This window comes from Sorex araneus, chromosome 9 (genome assembly GCF_027595985.1).
Source record: "Sorex araneus isolate mSorAra2 chromosome 9, mSorAra2.pri, whole genome shotgun sequence".
NCBI classification, from domain to species: domain Eukaryota; kingdom Metazoa; phylum Chordata; class Mammalia; order Eulipotyphla; family Soricidae; genus Sorex; species Sorex araneus.
In genome coordinates, this window is record NC_073310.1 from 17,591,917 (window position 1) to 17,613,683 (window position 21,767).

Consider the following 21,767-nt stretch of genomic DNA (forward strand, 5'->3'; position numbering starts at 1 on the left):
TGATTTGCTGCCCCCAGCAAGGCTCTGGTGGCTCCAGCTGAATGCCCATCTTCTGTCACTAACCTGGTCCCATCTGTTTTACAGATGACCCGTTGGCTTCCTGATCACCTGGCTGCCCACTGCTATGCATGTGACAGCGCCTTCTGGCTGGCCAGCAGGAAACACCACTGCAGGTGCGATTGCAGGGTGTGGTGGGGTACATGGAGTGTGAGAGCTGAGACTTGGCCCCTAGTACCTGCAATTTGGGAAGATGAAGGTTCCGGCTGGCAGTGTTCTAAGGCAGACTCTGGGGTCCCTGGGACCCCAGCTCATCTTTTGTCCCTCTGAAATTGGTGTTTGCAGAACTGTATTTGGTCTTTTCCTTCCTATTCACAGTGATCATGACTAAATTTTGAAATGTGCAACTGATGTCCTTGTTTTATTTTTGCTTTCCAGACCTGGTGGAGCAATAGCTACCACCCAAACCATTATTTCTTAGTACACAAGTAAAATTTCACGGCTACTGTGAACAAAAACAGTCTTCTGGCTGTGGATAGGGAACATCATTTTTCTATTCCTTATCCTGCTCCTGTCTCCAAACTTACTTTCTTTGTACAGTGGTGAGCAGACATAGCTGGTGCGTACTAGCAGCAGGTGAGGGGCAGAGCCATCATGCTTTGAGGCACCTCACTTTCCTTCCATCTCTGTTGGGGTTGTGCATTGCTAGAGATGTTTGGCCCCAACTGCTGCTGTGACAGTCTGAAAGATGTTCAGTGTTCTTGGAAGAGAAAGTTTGAATTGTGACAGCTCACCCACATGAGTGCAACTGGATTGAAAATGGAAACAATTGTGGCTAGTATTGATCCTTGTAGGACTGTTTATATCTCCCACTGTGTACCCCAAGCCCAAATGTCTTTGGATGGCTTCTCCTCTGAGCTCTTTCTTCCCTCCTTGCAGGGATACTGACCGTGTTGATCAAACGTGGTGAGCATTTGCAACAGCCTGTCTGTGGTGTCTGCACATCTGCAATAACTTCACACTAACGCTGCCACCTCCCTCTCTGCAGTCAGTGGCATAAAGCTTGCAGTAGGACATAGAGGCAGACAGGTTCGCTTGATGGGGGAACCAGAACTGCAGACAGTGAAGATTAGCTTCCTGACAGTGCACGTCAGCTTAGCCATCTTGGTTGTGATAAGCATTGGTGCATCTGCAAGAGACTGAGTAGCCAGCAAGGTTTTATAACTGTTCTTTAGGATTAGCCATTAATTGATATGGCAGTATGTTGCTGGTGACTTACAAGTTAAAAATATTATCACTGTTATGTTTGTTACTGCAATGAGGGGTATTAATTCCAGAGAACTGTTTAGCCTGGAGGAGTCCAAAGGAAGACTCTGAAAGGAAGTAAAGATCCTCTAAAAGAAGTCATAAAGAAGAACTTATCAGATTTTTTGTAAGACTTCAGTTGAACTCCCCGTCAGATGTGAAGTAATTGTAGACATTTGGAAATAGATTTAGGTCATTTTTCTGTGTGATCACAGATTCTTCTAATTCTCTCATTTTCTCTCTCTCTTTCTGTCTCTCTCTCATCATAAAGTAACTTTATTCTAGAGGATGAAGTTTTGCGTGTTTTAGTTCAGTGTCTTTTTATCCCCCATGTCTAGCCTTTTCCTTTTATGATAACGTGGTATTCTTCCGGTATTTGCTCTTCATGCCTAGTTGACCATTAATGTAGCAGTGGATTCTAGTTCTGAGGAATGTAACTGAAAAGATAATGAGTGATGCAGGCTGAGGAGGATTTCCTTTTCATTGATTTCCTCTTGTCTGTGAGGGGTTCTCTCTGGTTCCTTGGGCTCTACTATTGGGATTGATTTTGTAGTGTAGAGCCCAACAGTAATGAGGTTCTAAAATGGGCAGAATTTATCGTCTGCCACTCACTTTTCTTGTGTGTTGACTGTGAAGATACTTGTTTGGAGTGTGTGGCCTGTGCTGCACAGACAACCTCAGAGCTAACTAAGCCTTCCGATGAGGTAAAGGGAGGTCGGGGGTTGTCAGGCCTTCAAGTAGATCAGCTATTCCCTAGAGATGCATGGGGGCAGGGGGGTGAGCCATAATTGACTGACACCTATCTAATTAGGGGGTGTATGCACGTGTGTTCATCTGTGCCCTTGTCCTTTCACCTTGAGCATGTTGCTTGTCTCCTCGCTTTGCATGCTGTCAGCAGAGCATCCTGGCTGGCAGCCATCTGTTTGTGCTGCTGCCTCCAAGCCTCTTGGAAGTGGCCGTTTGGGCAAGGCTCTTCACACCCCAGCTGGGCTGACTACTTGTTTCTTTCATCTCAAAGTTTGGGGGATAGTTTTTGACTGTGGCTCTGTGGTCACGAGCTACACAGAGGCTGCTGTCCAGGTTGGTATGGCCACTGGATTTTCTTGGACCCTTACTTGCCCGATGAGTTGTCAGCTGCTTCTGCATTGGCCCCTTTGTTTTCCTCTCTTGATTGGTGTCTTCCTGACACCTAGTAACCTTGGCCCTAATGGACAGGCAGGCAGGTGTCCTTGGCCCTAAGCGAAAGTGCTGAACAGCTATGCTAGGCAGGGATTCCCTCCCTGCGCAGCTAGTTCCAGGGCTTTAACACATGGAAATGTTCCATCCTAGGGGAGTCTCCAGCATATCTGAATTGTACACAACAGAGTTCTGTCTCTTGAAATTGGTTTCCCCCCCAGTGCTCAATATTGAAACTAACATGTCTTCTTTCTTTTTCTTATCTCAAGGAATTGTGGGAACGTATTCTGCTCCAGTTGTTGTAACCAGAAGGTTCCAGTTCCTAGCCAGCAGCTCTTTGAGCCCAGTCGAGTGTGCAAGTCTTGCTATAGCAGTCTGCATCCCACAAGCTCCAGCATCGACCTTGAACTGGATAAACCCATTGCTGCCACTTCCAACTGAAGCTCAGTGACCTGGGGTGGGCAGAGGCCAAGCTGCTGTTCCTCTGACAGGCCCACACAGCCTGGGCAGACTAAGAGGCCCGTGCACTTTGGAATGGGGCATGAAACCACCTGGGCAGAGTGACAGAAATTTGGGGTGTACCACTGGATTGTAGATTGGTTTTTTTTTTCCCCACTTCTTCTCCCAACTCCCAATCCTCACCCCTATTTCCATATTTCAGTACTCTGAGGGAAGTCCCCCGGTTGTGTTTTTAAAAAATTTTTGTTGGATGGAAGACCAGAGATTACCAGGCTCTTGTAATGCCAAGCTGCAGGCAATGCTGAGGGTTGGCTTGGTTCCTCAGGATGGGAGGAGGCTGGTCAGAGTCAGGAGTGGAAACCTGTGATAGTGAACGTGGAAGAAAGCCAGCACTAATGTTCATGGCCAATCCACCAACACAGAAGAGCTGGTTGGAAAACTTTAGAAGCCGGGGAAGGTAGAAGCATCTTCCCTAACTGCACTATCCTGGTGCCCTATCCTTGTGAAGGGGTGAGGACCGGCCCATATCTCAGATAAGTTAAGGGAATTGTCATTTGGAGGCAGGAACACATTGTTAGTTTGATCCTTAGGTGCCTCCAGTCCCCACCCCCTTGGGAAAGGAAAGTGTGGACTCCTCTGAAGCAAGTGAGAGGAGCTGGGAATGGGGGCCAGCATGTTCCTGCCCCATGGGATTCTTTTTAAACTGGCCCAGCCAATTGAGGGCTGCCTTCACTGTCGGTAGCCTGCCCCTTTGGCCGTCTGTGTCGCGCTTCTCACCCTCAGGGCCTGAGAGTGCAGAATGCCGAGCACAGTGTTCTGTTCCTGGGACCAAGGCCAAAGCCTGTCCTGAGCCCAGACATACCTGGGAGCCTCTTGCAGCATTTGGTCTCCCCCAAAATTTCTATTCTAGGCCAGCACAGGAAATCCAGACTCAGGGTTCCAAAAATTTCCCTATTCCCAAACCAAACAAATCATGGATCTCACCCTTAAGGGGTCGAATCAGCCTTCTAGAGTGTAGCCTCTGGAAAAGGGAACATGTCCCCTCACAATCAGCCTTTCTTCTCCTTCCCTTCTTGGGGCAGCAGATAAGGCACAGCAACACCACCACCCCCCTGCCCTCCTTCCGTGCTGCCTCAGTGGCACATGTCTGGCTGAGGGCCAGCAGTAAGGGGCCACTTAGTGACTCTGCAGGGTTCCTTAGCCTTTAGGCGATTCAAGGCACCTTTCCTCAGTAAGCTTTGGTGTGGTCCATAAAAGAGCCTTAAATCAAGAATATTTGTGGTAGTGGTGGAGATGGGAAGAGTGGAGAGGAGTTTAGGTTTGTGCTTTGTGATCTTGACATCCATGTTTTGTGCCTGCCCTCCCTTGGGGAATGGGCCATGCTTGGCTCTGCTGAAAGCTGCTAACTGGTAACAGGGCGGGTGGTGGTGAGGGTTGGGGCGAGGCCAGGGAACTCTGTGGCCCTCTGGAAGTAGTTTCCTGGCCAAGAACAAGTTGTGACTCAGGAACATGGCTCCTGTGTATGCCTAGGTGTGGTTGAGACGTGACCTAGAAACCTTCCCTGGAGCTGGCAGTCCAGAGCATGAGTGCTTCTCCTACTCCCCAGTGGTAGCAAGTTGCTTGGAGTTTGAATTTAATGAACAGGGTGTCTGTAGTTCTCCCCACTCTGTGTGGTCTGGCCACACAGAACTGGAGAAGTCAGTCTAATTGAAGATTGTGCAGTTCAGTGACAGGTGCCAAGAGGTTATGATACGGGTTTCTTGGGTCTGATGTACAGTGTGAATAAATGCTTGCAGCTTTTAGCCCTTTTTTGATCAATGAAGCACTTTTTTATTAATATTTTCTTTGTATGTAAAGGAGGAACCATAACTCTCCGTAGCTGTACATATAACCCTTTTCTCCTAAAGAGGAGTCAGTACTCCTATATTTTTCATTTTTTGTCAAAGCAAGAAGTAAATACTTTAGAACTGTTAAATATATAAATAAAATGAATAAAGTTTAGTGTTGCGCATGGTAGCATTGCTAACATTTTCTACTTCTTTTCCCTATGATTTTCCTGCTCTTCATCCCTTTTCCCTCTTACACAGAAGCAGTTTGAAGTGCTGTTGGGAAACTGACCTTTGGCAAGGGAAAACTACAGATTTCTTTGCAACTCTGGATCTTGGCAAGGAGCTGCCCCACCGTGCCCAAGCATTGATAACCTTTCCTTGATGGTGTTGCCCCTGGCATCTTCAAACTAGAAAGGCAAAGCAATTGGGCATCTTATTATATCAGAGTTCTTCCTTATCTGAAGAATTGAGCATCAAATCATTAAAACTACCTCTGGCCTCCAGGCTCCTTTTTCCTGCTGCTTTGGTTTTAAGGCAGTGCTCAAGCCCTTTCCCCCTACCCCAGCCAACAGCACAACAGAGAATGAAAGGGTTTGGGGTGTGGTGGGAGAGACTGCTACAGCCTGTTATTTCTGGATGAGAGAATATGAATGGCAGAGAGACCTTGAAGGCAGAAGCTGAATTGGACACGATTGGGTTCTGCACAGAGATCTGAAAGGCCGTAGCTTCCCGTCCAGTCACGGCGTGGCTGGGCCCTGCTCTCCACAGCAGTGGTTGTCTGTTCCCTGATTCACTAGTGGAGATCCTTCCCACCCCAGGTTCTTGAGGGGAAGGCCCAGTAAGCAATTCCAACATCCCTGTGCTCTATTGGGTGGCCTTTAGAGGTCATCTGCTCAATTGTCATGTCCTGTCACTCTTTGGGGCTGACTCCAAGTTTGCTTTCTGGATGTAATCTCTAAAGAAAGCACATAAGCATGTAAAAATAAAGGGGGAGGTGGGGGGGGGGTTGCTCAGTTTATTCCAGTTTGAGTGTGTATGTGCCATACAACAGGTATTCAAGAATTAACTTGTCATCTGGGGATATGACTCAGCATACATGCATGAGGGTCCGGTTTTAACCCCAACATTGCAGAAAAGGAATAAAAAAACCTGTCCTCTTGGGAGAAGGCACCATTTTGGCTGCTTTTCTGCTCCAAAGAAAGGTCCAGGTTCCAGTCTGAAAGGACTTTGGTTTTCATAGACAAATCTGGGAGGGAGAGGCAAGGCTTTATCCAAAGGAACCAACGAATTAAGAGCAGTTTGAGTAGAAGAAACATTACATTATCTCCTTCCTCTCTGTTCTCTTGGGCTTTTAGAAGACAGTGTTAGAGAAATAGCAATTTTAACTGGTTAACAGAGTCAAGCAAACCTTAAATTTTTAAGAAAAGCTCAGTACTTGCTACTAAGAGCCTTAGATTATGAACCTTTTTCCTCCGAACCAAAATTTAAAGGTTTTTTTTAAAGTAATCTAGTATTTTTAAGTCAATGGAGAGTAGGGCTCCATCAGTACTGACCTGATAGGTTTACTCTGCAGTACTGCAATGCCACGGATCACCAGCGTGTACAGCATCCCTTTGAGCCTTTTTATCTCTACCCTTTTAATATTACTAATATTTTAATACACAGTTGACCCTGGGTAACACAGATTATCAGCCCAGATGTACTTAATTCGGAGGGGGTAGGCTGGGGGCCACACCCATTTGTGCTCAGAGATCACTCCTGATAGAGGTTGTTGGACCATATACACTCCGGGGATTGAACCCAGGTTGTCTGTATGCAAGTCAAGTACTTCACCCTCTATGTTCTCACCAGTTCCCTATATTTTAAATTTTTACCTTCCCCAGATTACTTGGAGGTCACACCAGTGATGTTCAGGAGCTACTCTTGGCTTTGTACTTGGGGTTGCCTCTCAGGGTGCTGGGTGTCCATGCAGTGCCAGGCATCAAACCTGGGCCTCCTGCATTTACAGCATGTGGTCTAGGCCATCTTCCTGGCCTCCCCAAATTTTACTGCAGTCCCTTGGTGTCTGGGTGATGAGGAGTTGGTTTCAGAATCCCTGTAGATATAAAATCCACAGAGATTCAAGTCCATCATAAATCAGCCCTCAGGATCTCTAGGGGCCACATCCAAGGTTAGTTGAATCCATGAATGTGGAACCTATTGATAGCTGGAACAAGTTACTGAAAAATTTTTTTTTTTTTGCTTTTTTTTGGGTCACACCTGGCGATGCACAGGGGTTACTCCTGGCTCTGCACTCAGGAATTACCCCTGGCTGTGCTCAGGGGACCATATGGGATGCTGGGATTTGAACCCGGGTCGGCCGAGTGCAAGGCAAACGCCCTACCCGCTGTGCTATCTCTCCAGCCCCCAAGTTACTGAAAAATTTTAATGGACCCAGGCAGTTCATTGTTCAAGAGTCAGTACATTAATTAACATGATGGTCTTAAGTTCCAGTCATAATGATATCACACTCAAGCTATTGTTTCTGATCACCAAAGATTCACAATGAAAGTGGTCAAATCCAAGGAGATTTTATATGAAAAGGCAAGAAGGGAGGGAGGAAAAACTCCCATGAAAGGAGGGACTGTTCTGTCTTTTTATACCTTTCTAACGAGGAAGGTAAGCAAGCACTTTTTTATCTTCTCATTGAGCCTAGATGGGGCTGGTCTGTCTCCCAAGATTCCTCTAACCTTGATGTTAAGGCAGGCAGGCAGGTTAAGATGGCTGTCGCCTGGCTGTTTGTTATGTCTAGCTCTGTGACATTCCGTTCATTTTTATTTTCCAGGCAAAAAGCTTTTTCCTTTTCCTGATTTTTACCATGCCTATTGTTTGCTATCCCTAGTTATTTTCTATATTAATAACATCTTAGACCACTGGGCTGGCATTGGGGACGTGTTTTTGACTAGTACAAATGAGGTGAACTGCCTCGGCATTCATTTCTGATTCTGGCTTGTTTGTATAGTATGGGGTGGGGGGTGGGGGGAATGGGGGACAGGATTCTGTGTAGTTAAGTGGTTCTAAATAGTAATAATCACAGCTTCACCTGAAATCAATGGTTTTTACTAATAAACTTGGAATCAGACAAGATTAGTGGAAGAATACCCGAAACCTTTCAGCCCTTCACTTGGGAAACGCACAAAGCTTAAAAACAAGCACTTAAAACTATTCTGTGGCAAGAGCCACTAGCAGTGTGTTGCTGCTGGACTTGCTGATCACATTGCTGACCACAGCATCAATCTGTATCCTCCGTATACCAGACCTGTGAAGCTCAGCCAAGCACGACACTGAAGGTCTTCACTGTGAGGTCACAAGCAGACAGAAATCTTTTACACTTAGTATACTCGTTAGGGATGGTCTTTAAATTTTTAAGTGACATTTGAAGCCAGTGTTTACAAAGAACTTTTGAACCACTGCCATTAAAGCCAATTTCGGAGGCAGGAGAGACAGTAATACATGGGTTACAGTGCTTGTCTTGTTGGCAACCAACCCTGGCATAATACAGTCTTCCAAGCACCTCTAAGAGCAACATCTAAGCACAGAGCCCTGAGTACTGCTGAGTGTGGGGATAAGGAATTTCAGAATCTAGTTTGGTGGGTTTTTTTTTTTTTTCAAATAAAGTTCCTGGGCTTCTGAGTTTACAGATCTGGGGTAGAATCTGAAGTCCTTGGTGCTGACTGAACTGCTCATGGGTGGGTGAAGAATTGCACAGTTATCTGGAGCAGAGCACTTGCCATGAAGAGAGGAGTGAGTGAAGAGTGGGTGCTTAGGCAATGCCTCCCTCCCCACTGGTGATCTGATAACATTTTTGTACTTGGCTGCCAGAAGATACTCTGAATGAACCTGACAGCACTTCTGTCCTACTGTATATTAAAACTATGATAATTAGCCCTGTCTTTGCTTTTTCCACCTGACAAAGGTAAAAGTTTGACCTGAAAACATCTAACCTCAATGGTAGAGCACTTGCTTTGCAGTTTTGAGGCTGCCTATTTAATCCACAGCACTGCCCCACACACCAAGTGCAGTCCCCGTGGTGCTGCTGTTGGGATCCCTGGCACCACATAAATATGTGATCTTTGCATCACAATCAAGTACGTGATCCTCAGTCATGGTGATAAAGAAAAGGAAGAGTAATATTCTGAGCCTAATAAATTGCAGACACTCTGCTCCTGAAAGACAAAAATTCATATATTATTTTATTAAAGGATTTAAAAGTTTAATGAGTGCAGGTCTGCAGAAGCTCTAATGGTTTAATGTTGTCCAGGAGCAACAGGAAGGGGGCTAGGACGGGGAGGAGGTGGAGGATTGCTGCTTGGGATTGAGGTGGTATCTGAGAGTTCCCAAATCCTATGGAGACTGATGTCTTCCCTTTCCTGGCAGATGTATTTTAAGTTCCTGACTGAAGGCATTGCCATAGATAATGGGAACCAGCTCTCCAAATGAAAGAGAGAGGGGCTGCAGAGTAGGTGGGCTTCCCTCTGCAGCTCAGAGGTCTGGGCCCAGGTTGTGTGCCTCAGAGGAGGAAATGAAGGCCGTAGGCGTAGTACAGTGGGTAACATGTTTATCTTGCACGTGGCTGACTAGGTTTGATCCAGTACCCCACATGGTTCCCCAAGCCCTGCCAGGAGTGACCCTTGAGTGCAGTGCAGGAATAAGCCCTGAGCACCACTGAGTGTGCCTCCCGCAATACATGCCACCCCACTGCCCCTGGCAGGAAAAAAAAAAAAAGACCTTGCATTCAAATGATCATCCCTGGCTCTTCCACCTCTGTGATCTTTGTTCCTTTTAAGGGTCGTACCAATAGTGGGATAGTGTATAAATTAAGGTGTTAAAAATGGAGACATAGGGACCGGAGAGATAGTACAGCAAATAGAGTGTTTGCCTTGCACATGGCTGACCTGGGTTCGATGCCCAGCATCCCATATGGTTCTCCAAGCACTGCCAGGAGTAACCCCTGAGCATCACTGGGTGTAGCCTAAAAAGCAAAAAATAAAAATGGAGACATAAGCATGCCAATTTTTGTTGGGGTTGCAGCAGAGTGGGCCTGTACCAGGAAATGGGGAACTAGAGCATCAGGAGTTCCTACGTGAGCATGTGTACACAGCCCACCCACACACAACTCTAGATACTAACTGGGATCATTTCTCATGGACCCCTGAGGACTCTCCTGACCCAGGCTTGTCAGCTGGAAGGAAGGCTGAACTGTTTCTGCCACATCGGCCTTAAATTTATTTTTTTAATTATTTTTTGCCTCTGTGTGAGCTAGCCCAGTATTATCTGTGGGTACTTACAGGTCTCGCTTTAAAAAGTTAACAGGCACTTTATTTTGCAAGATGCAACTAATAACTAAAACAGGTACCTTAAAATAATTGTAAATACAGGGTAATTCATAGAACAAAATATTTCCCTCCCAGGATTCTACGATTGCACAATTGCATGCCATTTCATGTTTAATTTTCTCAATGCCATCAAGTTGAAGGTTTTTCCCTTCTGGGGGTAGGGGACGTTTGAGGCCACACCAGGCAGTTCTAAGGGATTGCTTCTGGCGGTGCTTGGGCCGTCAGGGGTGCCAGGATGGAACCCAGGTTGCTGCATGCAAGGCAAGTGCCTTACCCACTATACTACCTCTCTAGCCCCAAGGTTTTCCATTTCTTGATACTCAGATGACTCCTGAGGAAGCACCTAGTTGACTATAGACAGCTAGTAGCTGTCCTGTCTTTTTTGTTTAGTTTGGGGGCTACAAATGGTGGTCTCTGGGCTTACTTCTCGCACTGCGCAGGGGCTCTATGGTGCCAAGGATCAGGTGGGTTGGCAGCATGCAAGGTAAGTGTACTGTGAGCTCTAATTTGCGGACCTAATTTTCAGAGCCACATTTGACTAATGTAAGCAGTTTCTGTGTAATATTTTCATGATTTATGAAGTTCTACATGCTTTGTAAAACTTAAATTATACTTTGTACTATTTTGTGAAATTTTCAATAACCAAAGTTTACAGCATCCCTAAGAGATGAGAATGGGATTGTAACATGAAGAGGTAGCGCAGAGAGCTATAAAGTGATCAGTTTCCAGAATACTTTACTTGGGTTTTATTTTTTTTAATTGTTGCTTGAATTTTTTTTATGGCGGGGGGGGGCACCCTTGATGGTTCTCGGGCTTACTCCTGGCTCTGCACTCGGAGATCACTCCTGGTGAGACTCAGGGGGGTATATGTAGTGCCAGGGATCGAACCTAGGCCAGCTATGTGCAAGGCAAGGGCTCTACTTGCTGCACTATTGCTTCAGCCCCCAGAATAACTTTTGTTGCCTGATTTTCTTTTGCTTTTTTCCACAAGCAAGTGGCTGCTGACTAGAAGTCTGCCTTTGTGGGCTAGCAATGACTCCAATTGATGTAAGGTGGTGAGAGATAATGCAGAAGGGTAATCAAGGCTTTTGCAGGGCCAGATTCAAGTTCACTGGCCAGCAGAAGGCCAACATCTCTATGAAGCAGGATTTTACCGAGTTTAATGTGAATGAATCTGAAAATATAGAGCTGAATATACTTCATATATATACACATATATACATATATACATACATATATAGCCCATCACAGATGGCTGTAAAATAGATTTTATCCCTAATCCTCACCCACAGGACAAATAATGGGTCCTGCGTACATGAGAGCCTCTGAGCAGTTCCCTCCTTAGTCATACCTACCCCAAAATTCCAGCTTTATCTTTAAAATACTTGGGGATGGACTGAGGAGATGGCTCCAAGGGCTGGAGCCCTGTGTTCAATCCAAAGTACTCTATGGTCCCCTCTGCACCACCAGTAGTGGCTTCTGATGCACTGGGATTAATCCCCAGCGCCACCAGTATTGCCCCCGCCCCCAAAAAATCAGGGATGCGAAAATGATCTCTGGAGGATGAAGAAAGGTGTGGGCTTCTAGAATACCGGTGCTCTATGTCTTGATCAAAGTGGTGAGTTTCACAAGTGTTCACCTTATATAACACATCAATCTCTGCAGATAATGCTTTGTACTTACATTTCTACATGTATATGCATGTGTGTGTTTTTACATGTAATTTCACAAAGTCAAAAAAAGGGGGGACCAGATAGACTTTGCCTTGCACATGGCTGATCCAGGTTTGATCTCCAGCACCCCATATGGTCCCCTGAGCCCCACCAGGACTAAGCCCTGAGCACCACCAGATGTGCCCACCCCCCTCAAAAAAAAAAAAAAAGCTCTCTATACTCTCCATCACCCACGCCTTACCTTGGACTTCTCCAGGGGCTGGCCCATCATGCTGGCCCTCTTATGCAAGTGACCTTGGCAGGGAACATGCAGATTAAAAGCAGCTATTGCCTGAGAAGGGTTGGAACAATGCTTAGACTAGGGATGTCACCTTCATTGCTTCTCCTGGACTGTCCTGCACATCTTTACCCCAGTTCAGTCCTTTGGCATCCTCAGGGAAGTTTGGCTCTTCTGATGGGTTTCCTACTGCTTTCAGAGCTGCCTTGGGTGAGCTGTATCTGACCCAGGTCTGTTTCATAGGAAGGGATCTGCAATGGTGGGTGGATCACCACCAGTGTGCCCTGCACTTAACATCTGGTGGGAAATTCCTGGTGTCTGTTGTTGGTTTGTGTGATGTGGTTCTCTGCCCATTTACAGTTAGGGGAGAATGCTCTCGAGACAGAAGTCGAAGAAACTTTAAAATTCTGTATGAGGATGCCAGTCAAATAATGAATTGAGTTTTATTCCATAACAAGCACCTCCTCAGAAAAATCTAGGAGACTTATCTTTGAGTAGAGGACTGTTAAGAGATGTCACAGTGGTGGGCCGGAGCGATAGCACAGCGGGTGGGGCGTTTGCCTTGCACGCGGCCGACCCGGGTTCGATCCCCGGCATCCCATATGGTCCCCCAAGCACCGCCAGGAGTAATTCCTGAGTGCAAAGCCAGGAGTAACCCCTGAGTATCGCTGGGTGTGACCCAAAAAGAAGAAAAAAAAGATGTCACAGTGGTAAGGTGCTATGGAGAAATGTGATTTGTGGGAACCTATACTGAGTCTACAGTAAATCAGGTAAAGGATCCCCAGAAGTTATGTTTAAGGTCTGAAGCACAAAGAGGGAAACAAGGAAGATGCTAATTCATTGAGCAGGTACAGTATTTTAAGTCCATTTTATTCCATTCTAAGAAAGAGAGAATATTCCTATTTTACAAGTGAGGAAACAAAAGATTCAGAAATGTTAAAGGCCCTGTTCCAGACCTCCCAGCTAACCTGGCAAAATAAAAGCATTAATTCCAGTCTGCACGAGTCAACTGCCAATGAGGAGAAGGTTTCATAGTCCTGGGTGGAAATGATGATGGTGCAGTGGATATGGAGGTAGTTGAATGGGGGCTCAAGAACGACACAAAGTAGAATTAAGCAGTGTTGAGATCAAATCAATCAGCTGTGATTTCTGGGTTCTGCCTGGATCAACAAATCCATTCAGATGTAACATTTAGCAAAATGGAGAAAAGGAGGAGCAGGTTTAGGTGAAAAATATTCATCTAACTTTGATACATTCTACTTCAGTTAGAAAAAATGGTTGCTGGCTCAGGAGATAGCTCACAGAGTTAGAGCTCACGCCTTGTGTGTGAGATCAAAATTCGAACCTCCTCCCCCAAGTAGCACCAGGCCTAATACCACAGAGCCTGTGCCAGAAGTGGCCGCCAGATCCTAAGGCTCCCTTCCCCCAAATGGGTCAATCCCTAGCAACACACACACACACACACCCCAGATCCCAAGGCTCCCTTCCCCCAAATGGGTCAATCCCTAGCAACACACACACTAACCACACTAACACCATCCAAGGGCAGGGATGTGGCTTGGTGGTATAGTTCATGCATTGATGGTGTGGGCATCAGGAAAAGCTACCTGAGAAGGGCAATTTCTGCAGAAAGAAACAAGTGATATGTAATGAGGGTCAGAGAAGACAGAAGCCAGCAAAGCATTTGAAAAGAAGCACTGAAAAGCCAGGAAGGTCTAATGCAGAGGGAAAGGGAAGATGTGAGGCTTGGATTAGACAAGCTGAGTCAAGTTTAAAGAGTGTGGTCTTTATCCCTAGAGCAATGGGAAGCCAGCCTAGGCTTGATCCCTGGCACCACATACGGTCCCTAAGTTTCATGAGGCCCAAAAACAAAAACAAAAACATTGGTATTGACCTTTATCCCTTAGCTGATACAATATTTGTCAGCTTTCTCCACTGCAAACTTACGCTTCCATACTTTTTATCCCAATAGAGCAGAAATTTCTGAGCAAAATATAAATTATGTGGAATTATTTTGCAAAGGAAATTTGCTTATATTCTCTATGTATACCAATGATTAATATCAATACAGATTTATGGATAATTTGTACTTTATGTAACAATGTTTTGGGTTTATTTTCATACTTGAGTACTGTTAGGCTTCCATACTGATAGATGGTTTTTCTACATGTGACTATCCCTACAGTTCTTTAACATTCTCTGGCATAGGATAATTTTTTTTTTAATTTGGATACTAAATTTAATTCCCTTCTTAATTTTGTTCAAATTGTTCCAGATTTAACCATTGGAAGCTCTTTCAGTTGACTCCTGTGCTACCCTGACATGTCATCTGTGTGGGGTGGGTTTAGTTATTTTAGTGTTTGAGCACTTTCTTCCTCAGGGTGCTCTGTAGCACTGCAGCACTGTCATCCCATTGTTCATCGATTTGCTCCAGCGGGCACCAGTAACGTCTCCATTGTGAGACTTGTTACTGTTTTGGGTAGCTTGCCAGGCTCTGCCGTGTGGGCGGGATACTCTCGGTAACTTGCTGGACATTCCAAGGGGGATAGAAGAATCGAACCTGGGTCGGCCGTGTACAAGGCAAATGCCCTACCTGCTGTGCTATCGCTCCAGCCCTTTTTCAGTCCTAGAACAGGTATTTCTCCAAGAAGCCTTAGTTTCTTTTATTGAAATATTTAGAACCAAGATCTAATTGTTGGATATATTCACTGCCCCAGTATGTTGCTATTTTTTCTTGTCAGTTTTTAGCAGAGCTAGGAAATATATGTTATATATTATCCCATGCATATACTATATGCATAAATATTTAACAATCTCAGTCTTATCTTAATATTCCCATGGTATGGTATACATTTAAAAAATAATTCTCTTAGCAAATTTAGTTCCAAAATAAGTATGGTTTTGAGATACATTTTAAAACAAAATATATATTATCATCCATCATGAAATGAGTCCCCAAAATGTTACTTTTCTCTGAAAAAATTTGTGTAAAATTATTTATTTTTTAAAATATTTTTTGTTGTTCTCGTTATTAACTCAGGAGATGTTCCTAGCTCTTTATTCAGGAGTACTGTGTCATGTTGGGGATTCGAAACAGAGTTCCCAGCCTGCAAGGCAAGTGCCTTAACCCTAGAATTACCTCTTTTACTATCCCTCTAAGATTAGTGATATTCTTTTGTTTTGTTTTAGGGGAACCACATGCGGTCCCGAGGGATTAAACCAGGGCTTACTGCATGTGAGGCAAGCACCTTAACCACTATTTCTGTTTCTCCAGTCCCAAAATTAATGTTAATCTTAATTAACTATTTCAGCTCTTGGGGTCACACCCAGCAATGCTCAGTAGTTACTCCTGGCTCCGCACTCCAGAATTACTCCTTGTAGTGGTCAGGACACCATATGGGTTGCCAGGGATCAAACTCAGTTCAGCTGCATGCAAGGCAAACATACTACCTGCTGTACTATTGCTCTGGCCCCTTAATTATTTTTTAAATTGATGACAATTAGTCTATCACTGGGTCAGATTTTTTTTTGGGGGGAGGGGGTTTCACCTGGCGATGCACAGGGATTACTCTTGGCTTTGCACTCAGGAATTTCTCCTGGCTGTGCTCGGGGGATCATATGGGATGTTGGGAATCGAACCCAGATCGGCTGCGTGCAGGGCAAATGCCCTACCACTGTACTATTGCTCCAGCCCCCAGATATTTCTTTTGAGGAATATTTTGATAAGGTTTTTGCCCTTTCTTTATTTGTGAATCTTGCTAATGGTTTGTCAGTCTTGTTTATTTTTCCAAAGATCTAGCTCTTGGTTTCGCTGATCTTTTGGGTTGTTTTTGGGGTTTACATTTCATCAATTTCTGCTCTAAGTTTTATTATTTCCTTCCTTCTGATTGCTTTGGGTTCCTTTCATTGGTCTTTTTCTAGGTGTTTAACTGTGCAGCTTTTATGTTATTTATGTAAACCCTTTCTTGCTTCCTAATAAACTCTTCCATTATTATGCATTTTTCTCTTAACATTACTTTCACTGTTCAATATATTCTGGTAACTCATATCTTCTTTCTCATTTGTTTCCAGAAATCTTTTGATTTCTTCTCTGATTTCATCTGACCCATTGGTTGCTTACAATTAGCTTTATTGGTTAACTTACAGTTAACCTATTGTAAATTCATTCCAGGTATTTGATTTTTCCCCCCATCTTTTCAATTTTAGCCTATTATTAGAGTTTCCTGCCCTCCTGTCCCTCTCTTCTCCTTCTGGAACTCCAATAATTTGAAAATGAGTTCTTCTGATCTCAGAACTAAGAAAATTAGTTCTTTTCCGTGTATCTCATAGACCACATGAGGTTTTATTCACTCTTTTTACTTTGTTCTTTTCTGACTAGATAACTGCAAAGTCCTGTCTTTTGTCTGATTCTTTTCTTGGTTTAATCCATTCTATTATAGATATTCTGTTACAGTTTTCATTTCATTCATTACATTCTTCTACCTGGAAATTTGGTTCTTTAAATTTATTAAAATGAGGTCTATCTCTTCTTTAAACTTGTTTTGTTTATGCATCGTTTTCCGTTAGCTCACTGAGTTTTGTGGGTGTTTTGGGGGAAGGTACACCAGGTTTTCAGAGGGCATTGTGGTACCATGAGGTGTGAGTGCTTGAACTCAGAACTAGAGCGTGCAAAGTATGTACTCAGCCCGTTAGATTATTTCTCTGGACCTTAGATTAAAAAAAAAAAGTTAAAGCTAACTTCAATATTTTTAGGGACTAAGTCACAGATCTCCGATTCTTCGGGGCCCGTTACTAGCAGATTGGGGCTGTTCACTAGAAGATCATTGTAATCTTCAGTATTGGTGATGTTATAATTAATGGTGATCTTATGATGCCCCAACTTTTAACATTCCTTGATGTTGCTGTTATCACACTGGAAGTTGAAATCACTTCCTCCCATCTTTACTAACTGCGCTTCAGGAGAGAAATGCCTTCAGTCAAATCTGATAGTAAACGTGAGGCTTTCTCAGACTTAAGAATATACTTGCCCTAAATTTCTTACTCCCTCTCTGCAGAATTCTTAAGCTTGTGTGTATTTTCTTGCAGTACCACAGGCTGAGCATTGACAGCTTCCACTTTGTTTTCCCAAAGGTTAACAGAAGTTCAAGTTTGTGTTGTCTCCCTGACCTACAGATTGAGGCTAGCTTTTTGTGTGTGCTCACTAAACTGACAAACATGCTCTGACTCCTGCTGCCTGGAGCCTGCACTAGGAGCCACTAGGAGCCAAAAATAGAGTTTTATTTGTTCCCTTTAGTGTTTAATCGATCTGGAATTTATCTTTGTTATTATGAGAAAATTAGGCTAATGTGGTAAATTTCCCCAGGTAGTCAGTCAGTCTTCCAATATAAAATAAACACTTTCCTCACTAGTGTGAAAGCTATCCTTATCATATACTGGGTTGCCATAACTCAGTGCCACTGTTTGGGACTCTCTTTTTCAGTTCCACTGACTTGTTTTATTAATTAAATTTGTTTTATTAAATAATTTGACCTGTAACATAGTTTTAATTTCTACAAAACACACATCTCTTACATATTTCCAAAATGTATTTCTTCTTGTGCTTTTATTCCAGATGAACTTTGGAATTAACTTATTAAGTTCCAAATGTAAAACAAAATGGCCCATGGTTGGAACTGCATTCAGTTTATAGGAAAAAAGAGAAATGATAGTGTCCACTTAATATAAAGTCACTACAAAGTTTTATTGTCCTTATCCTAGTCTATTCTGAAACATATTCATTATATATTTTAGTAAACATTAATGACTTGATTTTTCTTTTATGAAAAGACTAAATAAAAATTTATTATTAGATATTTTAAAGTTTTTGGTATTGTGAATGCAATTCTTCCTATTACATTTCTAGCCAGGTGTTGCTAATGCATAGGAAAGCTATATTGATCTTCCTTTTAGTCCCTTATCAAGTCGTCTTTCTTCTTTTTTTCCCCACATCTTCTTTTTTTTTTTTTTTTTGCTTTTTGGGTCACACCCAGCGATGCTCAGGGGTTACTCCTGGCTTTGCACTCAGGAATTACTCCTGGCAGTGCTTGGGGGACCATATGGGATGCCGGGGATCGAACCCGGGTCGGCCGCGTGCAAGGCAAATGCCCTACCCGCTGTGCTATAGCTCCGGCCCCTCCCCACATCTTATTTCTATGGGCTTTCAAAAAAAATGATTTTTCCCCTCATGTTTCTATTGAGATCATTATCACCTAAACATAGTATTTTTTTCCCCAATTTTTAGACTTCATTTTTTTTTTATAGTTTTAGTTTTAGTTTGTGTTTTTCTTTGGGTCACACCCTGTGTTAAGTTCTATGCTAAGGGTTATTCCCAGCAGTACTCAGAAAGCCATGTTGATCAAGCCAGGTGTCTCTCGGATAAAGCATGTGCTCAGCCAACTGAGCTATCTCTCCAAAAAAGAGAGCCATTCTCTCTTTCTTATTTCTAGATCTGAGAATCAAGAACAATATTAAAGAAATAGCAAAAACAAATGTGTATCATGATTAAATTTATTAAAAGTTCCCCATTACTTTCTGTAAGTTACTAATGATTTATTTGAAAAATATGGTTTGTTAAATCATTAAGTTTCTGTTTCTAGGATGGCAATTAAAAAAATTTTTTTTTAATTTTGAGACTCCTAAGGAGAAGAATGTGCCTTTGGGCACTGAGTTCTAGTCTGGTTCAGTCACTAAGTAGCTGGCTTTGGGACAGAGGTGACCTTTTTGGGTTTTGTTTTGTTTCGGGGCCACATCCAGTAGTGCTAAGGGCTTACTCCTGCCTCTGTGCTCAGGATTCACTACTGATAGGGCACAAGGGATGATATAGATTACTGGGGATGGAACCTGAATCAGCAGCATGCAAGAAGGCAAGCACCCTGCTTGCCGTACTATCTCTCCAGCTGTGAGATGGCGCTTTACTCTTCCTCTTTTCCTTGCTCTGTGTGCCTGGCACTATTATCTCAAAATACAAAATGAGTGTTCATGTTTCTCATTATTTAAAGGCGCCAAATAGAGGAATGAAATGGTCAGTTTTGTGATTCATAATAGTCATTCAGGCTGCCATATAAAAAAAAATGGTGGACTCATCCATGTTTGTCAAAAATCTTTCAAGGTCAGAGATGGGAAAATAGGAGGTAGGTGCTTGCCTTGCTGTGGCTGACTCTAATTTAATCCCTGGCATTGCATATGGTCTCTCAAGAACTGTCAGGGATCACACCTGAGCACAGAGTAGCCAGGAATAGCTCCTGAGCACTGCCCGTGGCCCAAGCTTTCCCCCAACCATCTTTCAAGATTGAGTTCAAGTTTTCTCTCCTGTAAATTCCTATTCCAACACAACAACTTCATAATCTCCCTAATCTCCTCAATATGTAGAACTAAGGCTGAAATCAAATAGATACCTGGTTTTTGAAGGCCATTCCTACTTTGGGGCATTACAGTAGTAGACTGCATGTCCTATTTACTCTACAATGTGGACACCCTGCACCTCCCTCCCCTCAGAACTTCATGAGATCTTTTTCTCTTTTTCACTAAGAGAAGAATCTCTGTACCATGAACTAAAACAAATCACACACATTCCTTCTGGAACCACTGTTTCTTTTGTTTCTGATAGAGTTGGGCTCTGCTTCACAAAACAGAAAAGTACTGCATCTATAAATCCCTTGAAAGCCATTGTCATATGCTCCACAGGGATGTCTATAGGAGGACTTAATAAATGTCCACTAAATTATCCACGTGATCAAACTCCATTTAGTGGGACAAAAGCAGGAACAGTGAGCTACTCAGTACTTGGTTAGGTCTCAATCCTTCTTTTAATAATGTTTATCTGCAAGCCTCCAAATGTGATGATTTAGCACTACAGGAACAATTCAACTTGCCTGGAGAGCTGATGCAGAATGAGATTAGGTGGGTCCTGAGACCAGCCTAGTTTATTGTCAAAGGGGTTTAATAATATCCTGGATCTCTAAAGCTTCAAAGCTTCCTTTTCACCCTGCATAATGCACTGAGAGCTTTACCTTCACTGGATATATTGGAATGACCTTTTTCTTTGAAAAAAGAAGTTTTTCCCATTAAATGTATTTTCCCCTAGATCCATATGATTATTATTGAAATAAAAAGTTTCTATTGAGTACTTGCTCTGTAGCATGAAGCTCAGTTTTCATGTTTCATAATTTAAAATAGCTGATAAAAGGTATATATCACAAATATTAATTAACTCAGGAAGACTGGACATTTTCTATGACTTCTGTGATTGTTTAACAACAATCCAGAAATTTGATGAATAATTTCTAAAAATGACAATAGGTTTTAAATTATTCTGACCTTCTGACCCCAACACTGGATGTGTGTGTGTGTGTGTGTGTGTTTCTGAGAAGGGGAGAAAAGGGAGACAGGAATTAACCGAGGGCCATAAGAAAACTCTTGGGTGATAATTGTATTTCATAACTAACTATGGGATATAAAAGCAAACAAGGTTGTCAAAACTAACAGAATTGCAGGCTGGAGAGATAGTACAGAAGGTAGGGCACTTGCCTTGCACATAGCTGACCCAGGCTCAATCCCCAGCATCCCATATGTTCCCCGAGCATCACCAGGAATAATTCCTGAGTGCAGAGCTAGGAGTAACCCCAGAGCATTGCCAGTTGTAGCCCCTCCCACAACAAAATAAAAACTGAGATGTGACGTGTGTGCTTATAATCTGTGCACTTCAGTGTATAGATGTATATAAATTTGTATATTTAATGAACAGAAGTTTTTTAGCTTGATAGAGATTATTTTTCCTTATAAAATTCATTTTTAGTTGTAGTTTAGATAACACAGTTACAATAGTGTTAATGTTGATGGTTTGGGTGTACAAAATTACTATACCTTCACCATCATCAAACTGCCCAAGACTCTCTACCACTATCCTAAGGACACTTCTGTTTACCTTTTATTCTACCCCCTGTGGCCCATCTCTCCACTGCTTGGTAACCTCAGTTTTATAGTCAAAGTCCAAGGGTTTGTCATCATTTGATACTCCCTTTGCCTGTTCCCTTCTTTTATTTCTTACATATGAGTGAAAGCATATTATATTTGTTCTTCTCTGATTTATTTATAATTTTTATATTTATAAATTTATTATTTATTTATAAATTTATTTATTATAAATCCCTCTGATTTATTTCATTTAACATGATACTTTCCAGTTCTATCCAAGTTGCAGTGGATTGCAAGATTTCATCTTTTCTTAGAGTTATGTAATATTCCTCTATATGTATATGACAGTTTCTCAGATGAATCCAAGACAAACCCAGATCCAAATTCATCTGCTATTGGATATTTGAATTGTTTCCATATCCTGGCTATTAAACTTAGTGCTACAATGAACTTAAGTGAGCATATATCTTTTCAAGTTAATGTTTTTGTATTCTTCGGGTGGATGCCAAGAAGCGAAATTGCTGTGTCACATGAAAGTTCTATTCTTGCTTCTATGAGAATTTTTCATACTGTCTTTCATAAATGCTGAACCACATGACATTCCTAACAACAATTTTTAAAAACCACATCTTCACCAACACTGATTGTTTCCAGCCTTTTATATATAAGCCATTGTAACAAGTATGAGATAATATCTTACTGGTTTTTGTGTTGAGGGTTGGGC

The 21,767-nt window shown here is 42.8% G+C and overlaps 1 protein-coding gene across 6 annotated transcripts in view; it reads left to right on the forward strand.

Moving 5' to 3' along the window:
• Positions 1 to 4,953, forward strand: part of MTMR3 (myotubularin related protein 3) — a 129,365-nt gene extending 124,412 nt beyond the window's left edge. For 4 of the 6 annotated variants that reach the window (XM_055146838.1, XM_055146836.1, XM_055146837.1 and 1 more), the window contains 3 exons: positions 85 to 173; positions 937 to 963; positions 2,748 to 4,953. In XM_055146838.1, the coding sequence (XP_055002813.1) occupies positions 85 to 173; positions 937 to 963; positions 2,748 to 2,919 (288 nt within the window). In that variant the 3' untranslated portion in view covers positions 2,920 to 4,953. The remainder of the gene's footprint in view (positions 1 to 84; positions 174 to 936; positions 964 to 2,747) is intronic. The other 2 variants (XM_055146839.1, XM_055146841.1) reach the window with 1 other exon arrangement.
• The last annotated feature ends 16,814 nt before the right edge of the window (positions 4,954 to 21,767 follow it).